Source organism: Arachis stenosperma, chromosome 6 (assembly GCF_014773155.1).
Source record: "Arachis stenosperma cultivar V10309 chromosome 6, arast.V10309.gnm1.PFL2, whole genome shotgun sequence".
Lineage (NCBI taxonomy): Eukaryota > Viridiplantae > Streptophyta > Magnoliopsida > Fabales > Fabaceae > Arachis > Arachis stenosperma.
The window spans coordinates 43,694,452-43,718,227 of record NC_080382.1 but is presented as its reverse complement, the minus strand read 5'-3'; the positions used below and the strand labels follow the sequence as shown (position 1 = coordinate 43,718,227).

The window sequence follows — 23,776 nt, the reverse complement described above, 5'->3', positions numbered from 1 at the left end:
CAACAACCTTTGTTGTTCTGTGAGATATTTGATGTATGGGGCATTAACTTTATGGGACCGTTTCCCAACTCAAGTGGGTATCTATATATTTTGTTAGCGGTGGACTACGTGTCAAAGTGGGTAGAAGCAATACCTACCCACCTTGACGACACCAATACCGTCATTTCTTTTATTAGGAATAACATTGTATGCCGTTATGGGTTGCCACGAGCAATCGTGAGCGACCAAGGATCCCACTTTTGTAACAGGAAAATAGAGGCACTACTCAAGTGCTATGCGGTAGTGCATAAGGTTACCACTGCTTATCATCCGCAAACCAACGGACAAGCGGAAGTGTCCAACCGGGAGATTAAGAGAATCTTGGAGAAAGTAGTCAATCCGTAAAGGAAGGATTGGAGCGTCCGGTTAGGAGATGCACTATGGGCGTATAGAACGGCCTACAAGACTCCGTTAGGGATGAGTCCCTTCCGGATCGTCTATGGTAAGGCATGCCACCTTCCGGTGGAAATTGAGTACAGAGCCTATTGGGCAGTAAAGCGGTGCAACATGGATTTGACCCAAGCAGGAGTAGCCAGAAAATTACAGCTAGAGGAGCTCGAGTGTTTGAGGAACGAAGCGTATGAGAATGCCCGGATTTACAAGGAAAAGACAAAGGCATTCCATGACCATCACATCCGGAAGAAGGACTTCCAAGAAGGTAATGAGGTTCTCCTCTACAATTCAAGGCTTCGTTTCATGCATGGCAAGCTCCGCTCTAGATGGGAAGGACCTTTCAAGGTGAATGAGATAAAGCCCTATGGAGTAGTGGAGTTGTTTGATCCTAAAAGTGAAGCAACTTTCAAGGTGAATGGACATAGAGTGAAGAAGTACCATGGCTACAAGCTCCCAAAAGAGCTAGAGTTGTTCCTATTGGAGGATGCACCTAGAGAAGGAGAAACTTGAGCGACTGACCGTCCAACTTAAGGACGTTAAATAAAAGTGCTTGGTGGGAGGCACCCCACCATGGTAAGATCTTCCTTGTGTATACCATCTTGCTTTTAGTTTAGATTCTTGTGAATTTTATGATTTTTTGATGTTGTTGATTGCTTAGGAATTCTAGTTTTTGATCTTGTTACATAACTAGGATGTTTAGATAGATTTCATTGTTTTGGTATGGAAGAATTGTTGAAGTGGAGAGAATGCTATATTTTGAATGGTGCATGAATTTGTGAAGTGTTCTCTTGCCTACTAGCTTGAACACCTACAAAAAATGTGTTAGAATAGCTTCTTCTATGTGCTTAAAAAAATAGGAAAAAAAGGGGCATCCGCGCTGATGACTGGTCATCATATACCCATTTTTCAAGCTAATTTCACTTGTTTTATTAGTCTTTATGCACTTTCTTGCATCCTAAGTAAGTGGTTTGGAGTGAAAATGCATAACTTCTTTAAATCAAACAACCACCATGAAATTAATGTTAACTCATGAGGTTTAAGCTAAATTTAATTGATTTTTAATTGATTTATAAGCCTTGTGAATTTAGTGATACTTGGAGTGGTTGTTTTGGTTTATTGTAGGTGAAGAAAGAAAAAAAAGGAAAGCGTGGCCTAAGAAAGCGTGGCCCAAGGAGAAGAAAACGTGGCCAAAGGAAGGAGAAGTGTACCGCATAAATGGAGGAAGCAAGCATTGCCCTCCACAAGGGCACTGCCCTCTAGGAGGGCAACATAAGGGAACAAAGCTTGCTAGGCAACTCTGCCCTGCCCACCAAGGACAGCACAAATCTGTGCCTTGGAATCAAGAAGATCAAAACACTGCCCTGCCCTCCACAAGGGCAGTATCGGGCTCACCAAGGGAAGAAAATCAAAGAAAAAATTTCACCTATGCTTGCCACAAGAATCGAACACGGCACAATGAGGAAGCAAGGAACTAGGCCTCATTATGTTGCCAAGAAAGCCAAGGAAAATAGTAGCGTGTGCATCGGCCAAGTTTCGAACACGGGGCTTCAAGTTGGAAACATTGCCCTGCCCTCTGCGAGGGCAGGGCAGCATTTTGTTGTGGCACACAGGCGCACCATTCTGGCGCACTAAGGGACGGTTCGGCAGCACCAGCAGCACGCACAGGCACCAAAGGCCACCAAAATTTTCTGCCCTGCCCTCCGCGAGGGCAGGGCAGCATCCTGCGCACCACGAGGGCAGGGCAGCATGGCACACAGGCGCACCATTCTGGCGCACTAAGGGACGGTTCGGCAGCACCAGCAGCACGCACAGGCACCAAACTGGCGCACCAAAATTTTCTGCCCTGCCCTCCGCGAGGGCAGGGCAGCATCCTGCGCACCAAACTCGCACACCACGCTCGCACCAAGGCCGCACGCATCAATTTTCTGCCCTGCCCTCCACAAGGGCAGGGCAGCCTCCTGGAAGCAATTCTTCATGGGCCAAAAATTGAATTAAAAATCCAATTTAATTCATTTCTTCACCAAATCAAAAGCCCATCCAAATCCCAAGATCCAAGAATAGAAAGTGTATAAATAGGAGATAGTTTGATGTAATTAGGAGGATCTTTTCTTTTGAGCTTTGAATCTTTACTTTTATTTTGGAACTTTTGAATTTTCTCTTAGAGACTTCACTGAGATTTCAGAGAATTGGGGAGGAGAATTGACCTCTCTTCTTCCTGGTTCTTGCTTGGGCATTTCTACTTTTCTTATTTGAGTCTTGGGTGTTAAGAATTGAGGAAATTCTATCTCAATCTCCACTCAAGAGCTCTTTAATTTCTCCTCTGCATAATTGAATTCAAGCACATTTCCTTTACTGCTTATTCTTCAATTTCTTGTTAATTGCTTTGTGAACTTGGATCTGGGAAGTCAATTGAGATCTAGGCTTTGCTATCTAGTCTCTGGAGTCCTGAGGTCCCAATTTCCTCTTGGTTCTTCTGTGAACCTTTGCTGCACTTACTTTCCTTTCTGTTTGAATTCTAATTGCTTCTAATTCAATTTCTGCTCTATTAATTGTTGCAATTCAATTTCTCTTTGCTTAGATCCTGAAATCCCAGTCCTCAAATCCCTTTTTCATTCAAGCAATTTACATTCCTTGCACTTTAAGTTACTGCAATTTACATTTCTTGCACTTTAAGTTTCAGTCATTTAATTTCTTGTTCTTTAAGATTCAGTCCTTTTACTTTCAGTTTCTTTTAATTTCTGCAATTCTAACCTTCCCTCTTTACATTTTCTGTTATTTACTTACTGTTGGATACCAAACACTCAATCAATACTTGATTTGCTTGACTAAATCAACCACTAAACTAAAATTGCTCAATCCTTCAATCCCTGTGGGATCGACCTCACTCATGTGAGTTATTATTACTTGATGCGACCCGGTACACTTGCCGGTGAGTTTTGTGTCGGATCGTTTTCCGCACATCACGCGCGCGAGCACACTCTGCGCGCGCGCGCCGGTGGTGCATTCTTACTCCTGGGCCAAAAATCCGAGAGTTATGCCCACCTTGTGCCCACTTTATGTCCACTTCATGCCAGCCCCCACGCGCTAGCGTACATGCCACCAGCGCGCCCCATTTGCAACTTGGCCATCGACATGCAAGCGCACTATGTGCGCGCAAGCCGATTGATGCTTGAAAACTTGTCTCTCAACAAATCTCCCTTCGGCAAGTATTTACTAGTCATTTTTTGTATGCTTTAGGTTGGTTTCATGCATTTTCTTATGAAATAAGCAAGTATTTAGTTGAAAATGCAATCATACCATGATTCAAGCAAACACTGTGAATTTTGAATGATTTCATGAGAATTATGCATGAATTGAATGATAAATTGGATGATGCATGATCCCATGATTAAGAGCAAGACTTTGATGCACTTTGTTTGATTGATTTCAGGTAACAAGAAGTAGAGAAGAGCCATGTTAGTGTCTACATTAGTGCCACTAATATGGCCATTAACGTGGAGGAAAAGAGAAGCCCCAACGTTAGTGAGAAAGTTAATGGCATTAACTTTGAAGAAGGAGAGCATGGAACGTAAGTGGTAAAAGTAAGCACCACTAACGTTAGCAAGGGACAAGAAGACCCACGTTAGCTTCCACGTTAGTTACATTAACGTGAGAACAAACGTGGAAGGAAAGGGAAATGCCAACGTTAGTGGAAAAAGTGAGTACCACTAATGTTTGTAAAGCAAGAAGACCCACGTTAGCTTCCACGTTAGTTACATTAACGTGGGAACTAACGTGGAAGGAAAGGGAGACGCCAAAGTTAGTGGAAAAGGTGAACGCCACTAACGCTAGTGAAGCAAAGGAAGACCCACGTTAATGGCCACGTTAGTTACACTAACGTGGGCAAAAGTCTCACCTGGCATCCTGACCATGCCTTCTTCAAACAAGAATAACTTGAGCCACAAAACTCCAAATGAGATGATTCCAAAGGCATTTGAAAGTAGGATTCCAGAGCTTTCCATGTATATATGGCAATACATGGTGGACACTAAATTTGAGGGAGAAAACCTGCCCCGAAATTGCAAAGATGAATATGGTATCAACCTATAGTAAAGCCAACTGACCTCTTCACCTTCCAAGAAGTGTAATTCGAGTTATAGAGCTCCAAATGATGCGCTTCCAAAGGCTTTGAGAAGTAGACATCCAGGTCTTTTCAAAAATATATAATAGTTTGGGGCAGACATTAAGTTTGAGCTCCAGAACTTGGAAATATTAAGCCCCTGATCGCTAGCGTTATCGTGACTCACGTTTTCCAGTAACGCTAGCGACTATGCCAGCGACCTTGTCCACTTCAAAGGAGCATAACTTGAGTTATAGAGATTCAATTGAGGTGATTCTAGTTGCATTAGAAAGATGACATGCAGAGCTTTCCAAATATATATAATAGTCTATAGTGGGCATGAAATTGGAGCACAAACAAGAGGCATCTTGTAAGCCCCAAAAATACCAACTGGGTAGCAAGTGTGACGTTAGCTACACTAACTTCAGCACTAACGCCACACTTGTAGCGTTAGTGTGGCTAACGGAAGAAATAAAGCCAAGTCACCCTAGACCTCAATTTGATTCACTTATCTTTCAAGGATCATCCAACCTCAAGGAAGCAAGCCCACAAGTGTCAACCAATCAAGGCCACAAGAAGCATCTAGAATAGGAATTTTTATTTAATTGTAATTTGCTTTTAATTTTATTTTGTAATTTAAGAGAGCTTATATAAAGGCCTTAGTTTGTACATTCAAAGTAGGCTAGAATTTGGGGGATTGAAGAGGGATCTTCGGACTCCCTCCCCTCACACACTTTTCCTTCTCTTTCTTTTCTTTGTACTTTTTATTTATGAATTTAGAAGTTTCAATGTTAGTTTTAATCTTCATCTTTATTTTTTTGCACTTTCCTTCTTTTCTATTTCTAGAGCTATGAACAACTAAACCCCTTTCGTTGGGTTAGGGAGCTCTGTTGTAATTTTGATGGATCAATTATAGTTTTCATTCTCTTCTTCTTTCTTCTCTTTTGATTTACTATAAAGCTTTCGATCTTAATTCAATTGGTTAGTTGTCTTGGAAAAAAAAACTCTCCATAATTGGATCTCCTCTGAGCCTTGGAAAAGGGATGAAGAGATCATGCTAGAAATGCTTTCTCATGTTGGACCAAATTGGGATCTGGGCGGATATAGTGACATGTAATCCTCCCAACACTTTGATTTGGAAATACATGTGGTATAATCAGTGACCATACTTCATCTCTTCCCATGAGCAATTAAATCAAGGAATTGGGCAATTGTTCAAGCTTAGAGAGATTGGATTACCAAGGAATTAGAATCTAATCACCTAAGATTGCCAAGGAGATCAATAGATGCATTGATTGAGGAAGAGATGAAAATGAACTTGATCCGGAGAATACAACATCTCCTGAGCCCAATGAATCCCCCATTTCTGATCTTACCCATTCTCTTTATTTTCTGTCATTTATTTTCATGCTCATTACCCCAAATCCCCATTTAAGATTTTGCACTTTATTTTCTGCTATTTACTTTTCCACCATTTGATTTTCTGCAATTCTCAAACTACACTCTGTTTAGCTCAACTAGCATACTCTTCCAACCAAGGTTGCTTGACCAATCAATCCCTGTGGGATTCGACCCCACTCTATTGTGAGTTTTTACTTGACGACAAATTCGATATACTTGCCGAAGGGAACTTTGTTGAGAGACAAGTTTTCGTGCATCAAGTTTATGACGCCGTTGCTGGGGATTAATTGTGATTAACAAACTACCGGTTAGTTGATTACCTAGATTAGACACTTTTCTTTTGTCATTGTTTTCTTTTGTTTCTTTATTTTCTTTTGCTAACTAACTGTTTGTGATATTGCCTCACTGGGAATTTCCTCATCTGTGACAAGGGGAATTCCAAATCTCTTTTATCTTGGTGATTGTTGTTTGATACAGAGTAATTTGAAGAAAAATAGAGTATAGATCATTTTTTGGTCAATCAAGTTACTTGGGATACTTCTCACCACCACAAATAATTCATGCTATTATGATAATGGTGGTTGGGAATATCAAGAACATGAAACGGGGTGCTTTCCAGGGTCACAAAATGGTCCATATTTTGATGACTTTGATTACTACTCAAGTTGTGTCTGGGAAGATCAAAATCAAAGAGATTTCACTTATTTACACCCCACTCATCAAGAGCCATCATCCTTTAATTATTCAACCTCACCTCCTAGCTTTCCACATCAAAACTCTTCACCACTTGGATATGCCTCAACACAAAATTCCTTCCCACATCCATATAATTCATCTCACCACTCACACAATTCATTGCATTACACACAAAACCCATATCATTACCCACAAGAGTCATACCACTCTCAGAACATACAACCACAAAACAACCAATTCCATTCACAAAAAAGCCACCCTCAACCTCCAAATTTCAGCCTAGTTACACACCCTCCCCTCGAGGATAAGCTATCAAGGATAGAGAACCTATTGGTAATTCTCTTGGAAGAATCTAAGGACATAAGGACTTTCAAGGAGGAAGTAAAATCCATTATGCAGAACCGGGGGGCTGCCTTTAAGAAGCTTGAGGCACAAGTTGGGTATCTATCAAAGGAAATCACTACCCACAATTTTCTCAGTGGTACCATGGCAAATCCAAGGGAGGAATCAGAAGAACAAGAAAAGGAGGCACCCATACCAAGTGAGATTTCTATGAAGAAGGAGAAGGTTGTGAGAGTATATAAGCCTAAGGCTCCATACCCACAGAGGTTACTAGTGGTGCCAAAGGAACATGCAAACTCAATCCCAAAAGGCTCAATGCAACACCATGTAGAAGAAAAGGAGAAAGTCAATCAAGGGAGTCCACATTACTCTAATGATACAGAGAGTTGCATAAAGGGTGAGTTTATAGAACCACCAATTGAAGAAGCTCCTGATGAAGAAGACACTCCAACCATCATACAACACCCAAGTTCTGGAATCAAGGTGGTGAAGGCAATCAACATGAACACTAAAAAGAGGATGGTGACCAAGAAAAGAAGGACAATATCCATGAAGAAGAAAAGGTCAACCAAAAGCCATCCCACCCCTACCCCAACAAGCAAGTTTACTCAAGCTAACAACAAAAGAAAGCTTGCTGGGGAGAGGCACTCTAAACAAGGGGCATTAACTGGCTCCTCTTTCCTCTTGACGTCATTCCTCTTAACAAACTGGAAGAAGAGAAAGAAAGTCATGAACAACATGTCAAGCTAATGACATTAAAAGAGCGCTTGTTGGGAGGCAAACCAACCGTAGGTAACATTTCCTTTCCTTGGTTAGTTTACTTTCAATAATTTGACATATGATTGCATTCTAAGTTTGGTGTTGCCATGCAACAATTTAATTTTCAATCTTCACTGGGTACGTGCAACATTCTAAATTGAGAGTGTCATACTAAGTTTGGTGTTGTCACTTATCTTTCATGTAAGGTACCAAGAACACCACTTATTAATGCAATCAAAATGTCTCTGTTTGTATCTCTTGTGCCTTTATTGTATCATTAATCTTGCTTGCTGAAACACACGCATACTCACACTTCATTCTAAGACATTCATGATACATCATAGACCCCATCACCACTGTTTTAATTGTTGCTTGAGTATAAGCAAGCATTCTAAGTTTGGTGTGGGAAGGGGAAGAATAGGAGGAAAAGAGCAACAACAATGAAGATGAACTACAAGGTGGTAAAGTTCCTTTTTCCTCTTACTTATTTCCAGCACTTTAAATTGCATGATTGTCTTATATTTTCTTTGTATGCATGTGTGATTACTCCTTGTGAATAAGCATAATTTGATATTTGATTTGTAACATGTTGCTATGATATCATGATTATCATCTTGAGTTTTACTTGCACCCAATATCTTTAAGAATGAAACAAAGGAATCATTCTTTTGAAAGGAAAATGTTGAAGAGTTTTATAAATCTTGGGGCAAGCAAAAGATTAAGAGGAGTGGAGGTTCTGATTGTATGATTGTGTATTGAGGTTGCATGTTTGTGAAAACTTGCATGGAAGCTCATAGACAGGAAATGAAGTTTAGAGAAGTATTATGGAATTCCTCAAACATCTATTGATCCAAGAAGCAGTAATAAAAGAAAAAAAAAAAGAAAAAGAAAAAACAAAGAACAAGCCCAAGGCTCTGAGCATCAATTTCTAGGAAGAAAAAGAAAGAAACAAGAACTCAAAGAGTTATTGTCCTAGTTAAATGCTTGTGGTGGATTTGCATCAAAGAGAGATGCTTGAGCAAGTAAATCCTAAGGGGTGCTTCAACACCTAATACCTTAGACAAACTGGTTTGGGAGTATTGATTGAAAGCTTATCTTAAAAAGCCGCTTTGATACATGACACCTAGAGTCAAGGCCAAATTTCACAAAGAAAGAAAAATGCTAGAAAATAAGTGCTGCTTCAAGGTGACAATCTATAAAGAGGATTCCATAATATCATTTGAATAGAAGTCCTAAGATCTAAGACTTCCAAAATGTGAGGACTAATGAACACTGGAATCCTTACATAAGCATACAAATTAGAGTTCATCCCACTGTCACTTATTCACTTCACCCACTAAGGCATCATAAGCAATTCTTCAATATATTCCAATTAAGAGAATTCTTTGTGCATAGTTCTTTTCTTGCTTGGGGACAAACAAGATTTAAGTTTGGTGTTGTGATGCCAGGGCATCTTGGCTAGATTTACTAGCCATTTTTTGTATGCTTTAGGTTGGTTTCATGCATTTTCTTAGGAAATAAGCAAGTATTTAGTTGAAAATGCAATCATACCATGATTCAAGCAAACATTGTGAATTTTGAATGATTTCATGAGAATTATGCATGAATTGAATGATAAATTGGATGATGCATGATCCCATGATTAAGAGCAAGACTTTGATGCACTTTGTTTTATTGATTTCAGGTAACAAGAAGCAGAGAAGAGCCACGTTAGTGTCTACGTTAGTGCCACTAATGTGGCCATTAACGTGGAGGAAAAGAGAAGCCCAACGTTAGTGAGAAAGTTAATGGCATTAACTTTGAAGAAGGAGAGCATGGAACGTTAGTGGTAAAAGTAAGCACCATTAACGTTAGCGAGGGACAAGAAGACCCATGTTAGCTTCGATGTTAGTTACATTAACGTGGGAAGTAACGTGGAAGGAAACGGAAACGCCAACGTTAGTGGAAAAAGTGAGTGCCACTAACGTTTGTGAAGCAAGAAGACCCACGTTAGCTTCCACGTTAGTTACATTAACGTCGGAACTAACGTGGAAGGAAAGGGAGATGCCAAAGTTAGTGAAAAAGGTGAACGCCACTAACGCTAGCGAAGCAAAGGAAGACCCACGTTAATGGCCATGTTAGTTACACTAACGTGGGCAAAAGTCTCACCTGGCAGCCTGACCATGCCTTCTTCAAACAAGAATAACTTGAGCCACAAAACTCCAAATGAGGTGATTCCAAAAACATTGAAAAGCACGATTCCAGAGCTTTCCAAGGATATATGGCACTACACGGTGGACACTAAATTTGAGGGAGAAAATTTGCCCCGAAAGTGCAAAGATGAACATGGTATCAACCTGTAGTAAGGCCAACTGACCTCTTCACCTTCCAAGAACTGTAACTCGAGCTACAGAGCTCAAAATGATCCGCTTCCAATAGCGTTGGAAAGTAGACATCCAGGGCTTTCCAAGAATATATAATAGTATGGGGTGGACATTAAGTTTGAGCTCCAGAACCTGGCAATATTAAGCCCTTGATCGCTAGCGTTATTGTGACTCACGTTTTCCAGTAACGCTAGCGACTATGCCAGCGACGTTGTCCACTTCAAAGGAGCATAACTTGAGTTACATAGGTCCAATTGAGGTGATTTTAGTTGCGTTAGAAAGCTGACATTTAGAGCGTTCAAAAGATATATAATAGTTGATAGTGGGAATGAAATTGGAGCACAAACAAGAGGCATCTTTTAAACCCTAAAAACACCAACTGGGTAGCAAGTGTGACGTTAGCCACACTAACTTTAGCACTAACGCCACACTTGTAGCGTTAGTGTGGCTAACGGAAGCAATAAATCCAAGTCACCCTGGACCTCAATTTGATTCACTTCTCTTTCAAGGATCACCCAACCTCAAGGAAGCAAGCCCACAAGTGTCAACCAATCATGGCCACAAAAAGCATCTAGAATAGGAATTTTCATTTAATTGTAATTTGCTTTTAATTTCATTTTGTAATTTAGGAGAGCCTATATAAAGGCCTTAGTTTGTACATTCAAAGTAGGCTGGAAATTGGGGGATTGAAGAGGGGTCTTCGGACTCCCTCCCCTCACACACTTTTCCTTCTCTTTCTTTTCTTTGTACTTTTCATTTATGAATTTGGAAGTTTCAATGTTAGTTTTAATCTTCATCTTTATTTTTCTGCACTTTCTTTCTTTTCTATTTCTAGAGCTATGAACAACTAAACCCCTTTCATTGGGTTAGGTAGCTCTGTTGTAATTTTGATGGATCAATTATAGTTTTCAATCTCTTCTTCTTTCTTCTCTTTTGATTTACTAGAAAGCTTTCGATCTTAATTCAATTGGTTAGTTGTCTTGGAAAAGAAACTCTCCATAATTTGATCTCCTGTGAGCCTTGGAAAAGGGATGAGGAGATCATGCTAGAAATGCTTTCTCATGTTGGACCAAATTGGGGTCTGGGCAGATATAGTGACATGTAATCCTCCCAACACTTTGATTTGGAAATACATGTGGTATAATCAGTGACCATACTTCATTTCTTCCCATGTGCAATTAAATCAAGAAATTGGGCAATTATTCAAGCTTAGAGAGATTGGATTACCAAGGAATTGGAATCTAATCACCTAAGATTGCCAAGGAGATCAATAGATGCATTGATTGAGGAAGAGATGAAAATGAACTTGATCCGGAGAATACAACATCTCCTGAGCCCAATGAATCCCCCATTTCTGATCTTACCCATTCTCTTTATTTTCTGTCATTTATTTTCATGCTCATTACCCCAAATCCCCATTTAAGATTCTGCACTTAATTTTGTGCTATTTACTTTTTTGCCATTTAATTTTCTGCAATTCTCAAACTACACTCTGTTTAGCTCAACTAGCATACTCTTCCAACTAAAGTTGCTTGACCAATCAATCCCTGTGGGATTCGACCTCACTCTATTTTGAGTTTTTACTTAACGACAAATTCAGTATACTTGCTGAAGGGAAATTTGTTGAGAGACAAGTTTTTGTGCATCAAGTTTTTGTGCATCACTCTATTTTGAGTATGCTAGTTGAGCTAAACAGAGTGTAGTTTGAGAATTACAGAAAATCAAATGGCGGAAAAGTAAATAGCAGAAAATAAAGTGCAGAATCTTAAATGAGGATTTGGGGTAATGAGCATGAAAATAAATGACAGAAAATAAAGAGAATGGGTAAGATCAGAAATGGGGGATTCATTAGGCTCAGGAGATGTTGTATTCTCCGGATCTAGTTTATTTTCATCTCTTCCTCAATCAATGCATCTATTGATCTCCTTGGCAATCTTAGGTGATTAGATTCCAATTCTTTGGTAATCCAATCTCTCTAAGCTTGAACAATTGCCCAATTCCTTGATTTAATTGCTCATGGGAAGAGATGAAGTATGGTCACTGATTATACCACATGTATTTCCAAATCAAAGTGTTGGGAGGATTACATGTCACTATATCCGCCCAGACCCCAATTTATTCCAACATGAGAAAGCATTTCTAGCATGATCTCCTCATCCCTTTTCCAAGGCTCAGAGGAGATCCAATTATGGAGAGTTTCTTTTTCAAGACAACTAACCAATTAAATTAAGATCGAAAGCTTTCTAGTAAATCAAAAGAGAAGAAAGAAGAAGAGAATGAAAACTATAATTGATCCATCAAAATTACAACAGAGCTCCCTAACCCAATGAAAGGGGTTTAGTTGTTCATAGCTCTAGAAATGGAAAATGGCATAAAATGATACATCCCAGCTAAAAGTGCAGAAAAGTAAATATACAGAGAGTAGTTCTCCAAAGTGCCAAGCTCCTCTATAGTTCAAAACTACTCCTATATATACTACTCCTATTGATCTTCTAGTGAGTTCTTCAAGTCTTGGATGTGGGCTCTGGATCTTGAGTTGAAGCAGTTTCAATCTTTAGTGGGCCTAGCTTGCAGAGAAGCATGAATTAGGCATGGGTGTTAGTGAGGTTAACGTTAAGTGACATTGTGGGTTCAAGAACGTTAGTGGCAATCACAATTTTCACTAACATTCCAACCCCATATAGCCTACGTTAACTCCAACATTAGTGGCACTAATGTGACCACAAACATTGCCTTGTAAATCCTCGCTAGCGTTGTTAGGATTCGCCTTTCCCAATAACGTTGGCTTATAACCCTTCGCAAGCGTTATTGGGACTCACCTTTCCCATTAACGTTGCCTTATGCCCTTTGTCCCTACGTTAGAGTTCACGTTAGTGGAACTAACGTGGCTCTTAACGTAGTTATGCCTCACCTTCGAGAGCGTTAGTAACACTTACCTTTGTCACTAACGCTCAAAGTGCCCTTACTCTCCACGTTAGAGCTCACGTTAACTAAGTTAACGTGGCCACTAACGTGGTAGTAATGCCATCTTCCAATGTTAGTGACAAAGGTGAGTGTCACTAAAGTTGGCTCATCAATCTCAGCTCTACGTTAACTTTCACGTTAGTGGTCTTAACGTGACCACTAACGTGGGCAATGCTAGTTGATCCAACGTTAGTGACAAAGGTGAGTGTCACTAACGTTGGCATTATTCCTCTCTTTCACGTTAGAGTTCACGTTAACTAAGTTAACGTGACTCTTAACATGGCTCATTGCCAATTCTTGGAACGTTAGTGGTGTTCACGTTTACCACTAACGTTGGAGCTTTCTTTTGTCTCCACGTTAACTACCACGTTAACTTAGTTAAGGTGGCAATTAACGTGGGCTTATGATGGCTTCGCAGGCATTATTGGTGATCACTTTTCTCCTTAATGTTGCAAGCTATTTACCATTCCACGTTAGTGGTCACGTTAACTAGATTAGCGTGAGTACTAACGTGGTTTTTTCTTGCTTCTTTTGTCCTGAAATCAAGTAAATAAAGTGCATCAAAGCTCTAGCCAAAGTCATGAGATTATGCATCATCAATTTATCATTCAATTCTAGCAAAATCCTCATGAAATCATGTGAAATTCACAATAGTTGCTTGAATCAAGGTGTAAGTGTATTTTCATCCAAAACTTGCCTTATTCACTAAGAAAATGCATGAAACTACCTTAAAATAGTAAAAAAAAGGTCAGCAAAACTGGCCTAGATGCCCTGGCATCACAACACCAAACTTAAAGCTTGCTTGTCCCTAAGCTAGTACTGAAACATAGGAAGAATGAATGAAAGAGCAAGAAGATAATATAGAAGTAGAATTCCTGGTTTATGGGGTTTCATGCATAGCAACTTAGGTTCTTTCCATTACTAGGTTTCAGGCCTTTATCAAGTCCTTGGTCACTCTCTTGATTTCATCCTTTGAGACTTCTTAATTATTGATCCTTCCTTCTTTTCCAAGGTTTATTACATTCTTCTTTTGGCTAAGTGCTCTGTAAGAGGGTGACTCTTTATGATAACCTTTCAGTCAACACTCCCAAACCAGTTGGCTCAAGGTGCTAGGTGTTAAGACACCCTTAAGGACTTACTCCCCCAAATCTCTTTCCCTCATACATACACACCACAGGCACATGGTTTGTTATTTTTCTTTCTTGAGACCTTGGTGTCCAGCACCTCTTTGTGTTACTAAGTGTTCTGTAGCAAAGGTCACTCTTGATAGTGGACTTTCAGCTGATAATCCCGGATTAGTTAATTCAAGTTACCAAGTGATGAGGCACCCCTAAGAGCTTATTCATCCAAGCATATCCCTTGCACATGAACACCACAGACACATGCCTCAATCTTAAAACCCTTGGTGCCTAGCATTGTTTCTTATTGTGTTTCTTTCCTTTTCACTTTTATTGCTCTTTCTCTTTTCTTATTGGGATCTTATTATTTAGTTAGTCTCATAGGATGTGTTTCAAGCATAGGATTCAGAGTAGATAGTTGCCTTCTTTCCTTGTTTGGTGAACCAACTTAGCTTATTAATCATCCTACCACAAACATTCAGAACCTACTTCACGAAATAACTCCACTCTTGTTCTTTTCATAGCATTTTCTTTTTGATTAACTTAAAAGACAAGCATACAAGTAAGAAAGGTGGAAGTGAACACTAGAGACATTAAGCTCAATAAACAAGACCTACGCAATGAAAATCTTAAATGCAGAATTGAAAATCCTAAGCTACTCATGGAAGCATGTTCTATTTCATACATGATTTTCCTTATTTAAAGCTGTGAATTAGATAGAACTAAGAAGGAACTTCACCACCTTTCAATTATTAGAATGCTTATGTTCCCTTGTCTTGGGATCCTCCTTGATTGCTTGAGTCTCCATTCCCCTTGCGCTTCCTTATCAGCTTTTTTCAGAAACCGGCATCCTCCATCTTCTTCTTTAACGCTTCCTTTTGCTATTTCACCTTCCCCTCTTCTTGCTCTGTTAAGTCCTTGCAAACTGCCTTATAACTTGGGATGGCAGGGCGCAAGTTATGCATATGCCCAGTCATATAGTTTAACTTAGCCTGAGTGTTTATGCTAAATTCTTCTCGATGCAACTGCCTTCTTTCGTTGAGCACACTGAATTCGTTGAAGGCTTTCATCTGAGCTATCTAGCATTGGTTGAGTTCTTGGAGGCATTTGTCTTGGCTTTCTTGTCTTTCGGACACTTGACTGATGGCTTGGGTGAGCTGGGAGTAATGCTCCTGTTGTAATTCCATTTGCTGTTTCTGCAACTCTCTTTGTTGATCCATCCAACTAGAGAGTAGTTTTTCTTGATGATCCATCCTTTGAGCTTGGACATGTAGTTGTTGTTCTTGTCCCTCCATATAGCTACTTGCCATATACTCAATGGCTTCCTTGATGTGAAACAGATTTATATTGGTTGGATCAAATTGTCCTTCTTGTTGGTGCCCTATTTGTTGGGGTTCTTTTTGGTGAGGTTCTTCTTGGTGGGACTCTTCTTGTGCCGTTCTTTTCCTTATCTGAGGCCTCCTTTGCTGTTGGGCGTGTGTCACATAATTTATGCGTTGGAACGTGACTAACCTTCCAGGATTTACCCATTGTGGATTGTTGTCTTCGAATACCACTTTGGACTTCATGCATAGCCTCAGGATGGTGCTGGGGTACCAAAGTCTAGCACCCAGATTATTCTTCTCGGCAGAATCCTGGATCCCTTCAGCTATAATTTCATGCACATTGATGCTTCGACCCTTTACTAAGCAATGTACCATGGTAGCTCGAGCAATATTGACCTCAGAATTGTTTGCGGCTAGAAGAATAGACCTCCTTACTAGCTCAAACCATCCCTTGGCTTCTGGGATGAGGTCTCCTCTCCTAATGAACCTCTGCCTCTTATCTGAGTATCTTTCCCAATCAGACCCAATAACACACATATCATTCACAATTTCTTCAAGTTCATCTTCATCGGGAGCATTACTTATTCTTACTTGATAGCTAGGCTCATCAAAATGTGGTGATTTTAGCTGAAGAGTCCTTGTTATAGCATCGGGGCTGAAGTCCACCTCTGTTCCCCTTACATAACTTTTGAAGGTGGGTGCGCTAGTACTGTCTTCTCTGACCGCATTTGCATAGAACTCTTTGATGAGGTTCGCATTTATCTTTGTCTCTGGATTGGTGAGCTTTTGCCAACCCCTCTGTACAATCTTTTCTCTGATTTTAGGGCACTCATCCTCATTAAATTGGAATGTCAACTCTGGCAGTATTTTCTTGTTCTTGATCCGTTCATATTGAAGCTCAAGGAAGGCAGTTTTAAATCTCCCGGCGTCGAAAAGAGGTTGCTCCATGGGCTCCTTTCCTTTTCGTCTCTTGGAACTTGATGATGCCATGCAAGATGGTTGATGTGTGGTTGCGGTTCACTAGACGTGGCTAGGAGAGCGTGCATGAAACTTTCGGTAAAGTGGAGGATGAAGTGTGTGTGTCTGAGAGAAGGAAGGGAGAGTAATGATAGTATGAAGTGTGTACGGAGAGTTTTTGTCAAGGGATTTATATAGGAAGGTGGCAAATGATTGAATGGTGTGGATTGATGGTGTTGTTTGATAGTGGACAGTTGTGGTTTGGTATTGAATGAGCACAAGGATCATCTCTTTTATGAGGGTCTTGGTTCGGTCTCCAAAGCTATCCAACTCCCAATGTTGCATGGCAACACTTCCAAAGATATTCCCCTTGAAGACAAGTGTGATATTTCCTTGGTATAGTGGCCAAATCTCCTTTCCTTAATTGTCCTATCAAGTACCATCAATGTCCCTTTTGATTCCCTATACACGAAAAAAAAGGAATGCAAATGGTTAATTGAAATTTTTGGTGGGAAAACTTAAGGTGTGAGCTAGCTAAAAAAAAATATCTTTTTCTTTTGTTCTTAAATGACTAAATGCTTTCCATGAATCCAAATCAATCAACCACTAAATTTCCCATGCATGCAACGTTAGTACACCAAACTTGTTTGTGATCATATGGTGCAACAAGTTTGGGGAATAATTTTACCTCATAAAGTGTGTTCAAGCCTACTTGGTGTGCCTTGAACACCAAACTTATCATGTACTATATGCTGCATGTAAAGGGGTCTTATATTGGTCCTCAAAATTGATTTAAAAATCCATGAAATTAGCTTTATTACTACTATTTGAAATTAAAAGAAGAGGGCATAGAACATGGGCTGCCTCCCATGATGCGCTTCTTTAGCGTCATTAGCTTGACGTTTGGTCCTTGTCAAGGTGGCTGATAGTGCTTGAAATCTTCCCCCCTTGCAGTGAACCTATGTCCATTGGCCTTGTTGATAAGCTCCATATGCTCTAGGGACAAGATTTTGTTGATGATGTACACTGGAGACAGCTGGGATGGAATAGTGGGGAGGTGAGGTGGTATAGATGGGAAGTATGTATGGTTCCTTTCGTACAAAAGTTTTGTTTGTCACTAAGCAAACCCAATAAAATTGATAACCGAGTACTTAAACCTCGGGTCGTCTTCTCAAGGAATTGCAGGGAGGTATGACTTATTATTGGCTATGAAAAAGGTAAAATTTTGGGTTTTTAATGTATAAGATAAAAAGCAACAATAGTAAATGGCAAAAGAATAGAATAATAGCAATAAAAAATCTTGATTAAGAGAGATTAATTGGAAGTTCTATCCTTGTTGGAGTTCCCCCAAGAACAATTGATAATTGAAGGTTGTTTCTACTTAGTTATCCTTTACTAGGTAGAGGAAGGTCAAGTAAGTTGGAAGTCTACTTCTATTCACAAGTTTTAATCCTATCAATTGGGAAGGATTAGTGTCAATGACTAGAGAGCCAGCCAACAATAAACCCAATTACAATTGAACTATTGAGTATTCTAACTCAAGGTTCTCCTTTCAATCAACTCACAATCAAACTACATCTAAACATAAATTCAAAGCTAACATGGAAAGATTCATAAGCTAAATTGAAAAGATAAATATTAATTAAAGTAATAAAATAAAAATAGAAAATAACTTAAAGGAACATTGAACCTGTAATTTGAAGAAGATGAAGATATTCTTAAGTTCTGAAAATCCTAATCCTAAATCCTAAGAGAGAGGAGAGAGCCTCTCTCTCTCTCTAAAAACTACATCTAAAACTAAAATTGTGAGTTATGAGTCTGATCTGAAGTATCCCTTTATTCCTCCATTTTGCAGCCTTTAATCTGTGTTTTCTGGGCTTGAAACCGGGCCGGAAATAGCCCAGGATTCGCTAGAAACGAATTTTTCCACGCTGATTTTCGCAGATGCCACGCGTCCGCGTCGATCACGCGTTGGTGTTGCCTAGCGGTACGGACACTATGAGAAATTATATATCAAATCAAAGCCCCGGACGTTAGCTTTCCAACGCAAGTGGAACCACGTCATTTGGACCTCTTTAGCTCATGTTCTAGTCATTTTAGTGCGAGAGAGTCAAGCTGGACAGCTTAGCAGTTTCTTCTACTTCTTGTATTCCTTCCACTTTTGCATGCTTCCTTTCCATCCTCTGAGTCATTCTTGCCCTGTAATCTCTGAAATCACTTAACACACATATCAAGGTATCCAATGGTAATAAGAGAGGATTAATATTAGCTAAATTAAGATCAAAGAAGCATGTTTTCAATCATAGCACAAAATTAAGAAGGAGAATGTAAAACCATGCAAATCATATGAATAAGTGGGCAAGGACTTGATAAAAACCACTCAATTGAGCACAAGATAAACCATGAAATAGGGGTTTATCAGGCATCATCAAGCTCAAAGAGACAAAAGGGGAAGGAACCCATAGAGCAGCCTCCTTTTGATGAAAAGCAATTTAGAACCTTCTACCATGCACTACAATTTGGTTGGATGGCTGACAAAGAAATCATATATGAATTACGTTTCAAGTCACACGAACTGAGTGCCCAAAAATCACAGAAAAGGTGGAAAAACGTCGATGGGAGCTCCTCACCGATCCGATTACAAGGGTGAACGCAACTCTGGTGAGAGAGTTTTATGCAAATGCAGTTAGACATGATAAGGCGAATGAATCCTATACAAGTTTCGTGAGAGGGGTCATGGTGGATTTTAGTCCCATGAGCATCATGAGAGTGATGAAGTTGCGAAGCATACCCTTTTCAGAGGAGAGCTATCACTCAAGAATAGAAAACAAACCCAACCACGACCAGATTATACAGGATATCTGTGTGCAAGGAGCAGATTGGGACAGAGACCCCAATAGGAAACCCAGATTTATAAAAAGAGGAGACCTCCTCCGTGAAGCCAAAGGGTGGTTTGAAATCATAAGGAGATCTATCCTCCCAGCAGGAAACAACTCAGAGGTAAACCTTAAGAGAGCAACAATGGTGCAATGCTTAATGAAGGGAGGAGAAATCAAGGTTCATGAACTCATAGCCTAAGGCATTCGGAAGCTTGCTGAGAAGAGCGATTCTGGAGGAAAGTTGGGTTATCCCAGCACTATTCTCCGTCTTTGCAACCATGCTAGGGTGATATTTGAGGATGAAAACCCCGAGTGGATAAAGGTTGGCCTTCCAATCACTTATCGTCGGATGCATGCTGCTGCAACTCCACTACCTCAGCGAAGGGTAAGAAAGAGGCCAGCCCATCAAACTGAAGAAGGACAACATCCACAGGAGCAAGTCCCAGCCACCTTAAGCATGCACCAATTACAAAAGGCTATTGATACCTTATCTAGGCAATGCATGGAAAATCAGGGGGAACAGAAAGAGTTTCAAATGCAATTAATGGACCGCCAAGAAGAATCACTCTCTAGATGGATGAATCAGCAAGGGGAATGACAAAAATAATTGATGGACCAGCAATTGGAACAAGGGAGACAGTGGAGTGAATCCTTCCATAACTTGAACTAGAAGCAAGATCAACAACAAGAAGCCATCCAAAGGCTAATCAACATCTAAGCACATCAAGGTGCACACATTCATGAGATGCTTAGGAAACAAAGAGAACAAACAGATCTTTTCGATGAATACAAAGCATTCTCGGAAGGAGTCTACATGAGTGAGACTGGATATCATGTGAATACCCAAGCCAGGCTTGGATACCTAGGAGGACAACTACCTGTATTGCATCCTGGGATCACAAAATATGAGGATGTAAAGGATGAATTAGCACGAGTGGAGCGCGAAAGAGCCGAACAGAGTTATGAGTCAGTAAGGAAGGCACTGGAAGATTGGAAAATTGCTAGAATGAATCGGATGAGAGGAAGCACAAGCGGACAAAGTAAACATAAAGAGGACAAGGAAGCAGAAAAACATGAGCATTCCAATAAGTGAAAGGTGGTGAAGTTCCTTCTTAGTTCGATCTCTTTCAAAGCTTTTAATAAGGAAAATCATGTATGAAGTAGAACATGCTTCCATGGTAGCTTAGGATTTTTAATTCTGCATTTAAGTTTTTCAATGCTTAGGTTTATGTTTATTGAGCTTAATATCTCTAGTGTTCATTTCCACCTTTCTTACTTGTATGCTTGTCCTTTAAGTTAATCAAAAAGAAAATGCTATGAAAAGAACAAGAGTGGAGTTATTTCGTGAAGTAGGTTCTGAATGTTTGTGGTAGGATGATTAGTAAGCAAAGTTGGTTCACCAAACAAGGAAAGAAGGCAACTATCTACCCTGAATCCTATGCTTGAAACACATCCTATGAGACTAACTAAATAATAAGATCCCAATAAGAAAAGAGAAAGAGCAATAAAAGTAAAAAGGAAAGAAACACAATAAGAAACAATGCTAGGCACCAAGGGTTTTAAGATTGAGGCATGTGTCTGTGGAGTTCATGTGCAAGGGATATGCTTGGATGAATAAGCTCTTAGGGGTGCCTCATCACTTGGTAACTTGGATTAACTGATCAAGGATTATCAGCTGAAAGTCCACTATCAATAGTGACCTTTGCTACAAAACACTTAGTAACCTAAAGAGGTGCTGGACACCAAGGTCTCAAGAAAGAAAAATAACAAACCATGTGCCTGTGGTGTGTATGTATGAGGGAAAGAGACTTGGGGGAGTAAGTCCGTAGGGGTGTCTTAAAACCTAGCACCTTGAGCCAACTGGTTCGGGAGTGTTGATTGAAAGCTTATCATAAAGAGTCGCCCTCTTACAGAGCATGGTGGACGAAATTGAGATCATCAACAATGGCTCCAAAGACTTGGTGCTCTCAAACATAAATCACACTTTGTCACAACTTCGCACAACTAACCAGCAAGTGTACTGGGTCATCCAAGTAATACCTTACGTGAGTAAGGGTCGATCCCACAGAGATTGTTGGTATGAAGCAAGCTATGGTCATCTTGTAAATCCCAGTCAGGCGGATTCAACTATATTAAAAGATTATTGGTTTTTTGAATAATAATAATAAATTAAACAAAAAATAAAGATAGAGTTACTCATGTAATTCAATGATGGGAATTTCAGATAAGTGTTTGGAGGTGCTGTGTTCCTTCCGAATCTCTGCTTTCCTACTGCTCTTATCCAATCTTTGTCACTCCTTTCTATGGCAAGCTGTATGTAGGGCATCACCGTTGTCAATGGCTACATCCCATCCTCTCAGTGAAAATGGTCCAAATGCTCTGTCACAGCACGGCTAATCATTTGTCGGTTCTCGATCATGTTGGAATAGAATCCCTTGATTCTTTTGCGTTTGTCATCACGCCTAGCAATCGCGAGTTTGAAGCTCGTCACAGTCATTCAATCCTGGAATCCTACTCGGAATACCACAGACAAGGATAGACTTTTCGGATTCCCATGAATGCCGCCATCAATTCTAGCTTATACCACGAAGATTCTGATTAAGGTATCCAAGAGATATGCGCCCGGTCTAAGGTAGAACGGAAGTGGTTGTCAGTCACGCATTCATAGGTGAGAATGATGATGAGTGTCACGGATCATCACATTCATCACGTTGAATTGCAACGAATATCTTAAAATAAGAATAAGTTGAATTGAATAGAAAATAGTAGTACTTGCATTAAAACTCGAGGTACAGCAGAGCTCCACACCCTTAATCTGTGGTGTGTAGAAACTCCACCGTTGAAAATACATGAGTGATGAAGGTCCAGGTATGGCCGAATGGCCAGCCCCCATGAAAGACCAAATGGTCAAAAGAACTAGATAGTCCAAGACATCTAATAAACTAGTAAAAAGTTCTATTTTTACTAAACTAGCTACTAGGGTTTACAGAAGTAAGTAATTGATGCATAAATTCACTTCCTGGGCCCACTTGGTGTGTGCTTGGGCTGAGCATGATCTATCCACTAGCTGAGACTTCTCTTGGAGTTGAACGCCAAGTTGTGATGTGTTTTGGGCGTTCAACTCTGGTTCGTGACGTGTTTCTGGCATTTGACTCCTGAATACAGCATGGAACTGGTGTTGAGCGCCAGTTTATGTTGTCTAATTATGAATAAAGTATGAACTATTATATAATGCTGGAAATCTTTGGATGTCTACTTTCCAACGCCATTGAGAACGCGCCATTTGGAGTTCTGTAGCTCCAAAAAAACTATTTTGAATGCAGGGAGGTCGGATTCCAACAGCATCAGGAGTCCTTTGTCAGCCTCCTATCAGAGTTTTGCTCAGGTCCCTCAATTTCAGCCAGAAAATATCTGAAATCACAGAAAAATACACAAACTCATAGTAAAGTCTAGAAATGTGGATTTAGCATAAAAACTAATGAAAACATCCCTAAAAGTAACTAGATCATACTAAAAACTACCTAAAAACAATGCCAGAAAGCGTATAAATTATCCGCTCATCACAACACCAAACTTAAATTGTTGCTTGTCCCCAAGCAACTAAAAATCAATTAGGATAAAAAGAAGAGAATATACTATAAATCCCAAAATATCAATGAATATTAATTCTAATTAGATGAGCGGGACTTGTAGCTTTTTGCTTCTGAACAGTTTTTGCATCTCACTTTTTCCTTTGAAGTTTAGAATGATTGGCTTCTATAGGAACTTAGAATTTCAGATAGTGTTATTGATTCTCCTAGTTAAGTTTGTTGATTCTTGAACACAGCTACTTTTATGAGTCTTGGCCGTGGCCCTAAGCATTTTGTTTTCCAGTATTACCACCAGATACATAAATGCCACAGACACATGACTGGGTGAACCTTTTCAGATTGTGACTCAGCTTTGCTAGAGTCCCTAGTTAGAGGTGTCTAGAGCTCTTAAGCACACTCTTTTTGCTTTGGATCACGACTTTAACCACTCAGTCTCAAGCTTTTCACTTGGACCTGCATGCTATAAGCACATGGTTAAGGACAGCTTGATTTAGCCGCTTAGGCCTGGATTTTATTTCCTTGGGCAAACTATCCACTGATGCTCAAAGCCTTGGATCCTTTTTACCCTTGCCTTTTGGTTTTAAGGGCTATTGGCTTTTTCTGCTTGCTTCTTCTTTTTTTTTTTAAATTTTTTTCGCCACTTTTTTTTTCGCAAGCTTTTGCTATTCACTGCTTTTTCTTGCTTCAAGAATCAATTTTATGATTTTTCAGATCATCAATAACATTTCTCTTTTTCATCATTCTTTCAAGAGCCAACAATTTTAACCTTCATAAACAACAAGATAAAAAATATGCACTGTTTAAGCATTCATTCAGAAAACAAAAAGTATTATCACCACATCAATATAATT

General features: G+C 39.8%; 1 protein-coding gene across 1 annotated transcript; it reads left to right on the top strand.

Annotated features, from left to right (window-relative positions):
• Positions 1–546: 546 nt before the first annotated feature.
• Positions 547–942, top strand: LOC130933994 (uncharacterized). Its single transcript, XM_057863585.1, has one exon. It carries the CDS (start codon positions 547–549, stop codon positions 940–942), a length of 396 nt encoding a protein of 131 aa, XP_057719568.1.
• Positions 943–23,776: the final 22,834 nt, after the last annotated feature.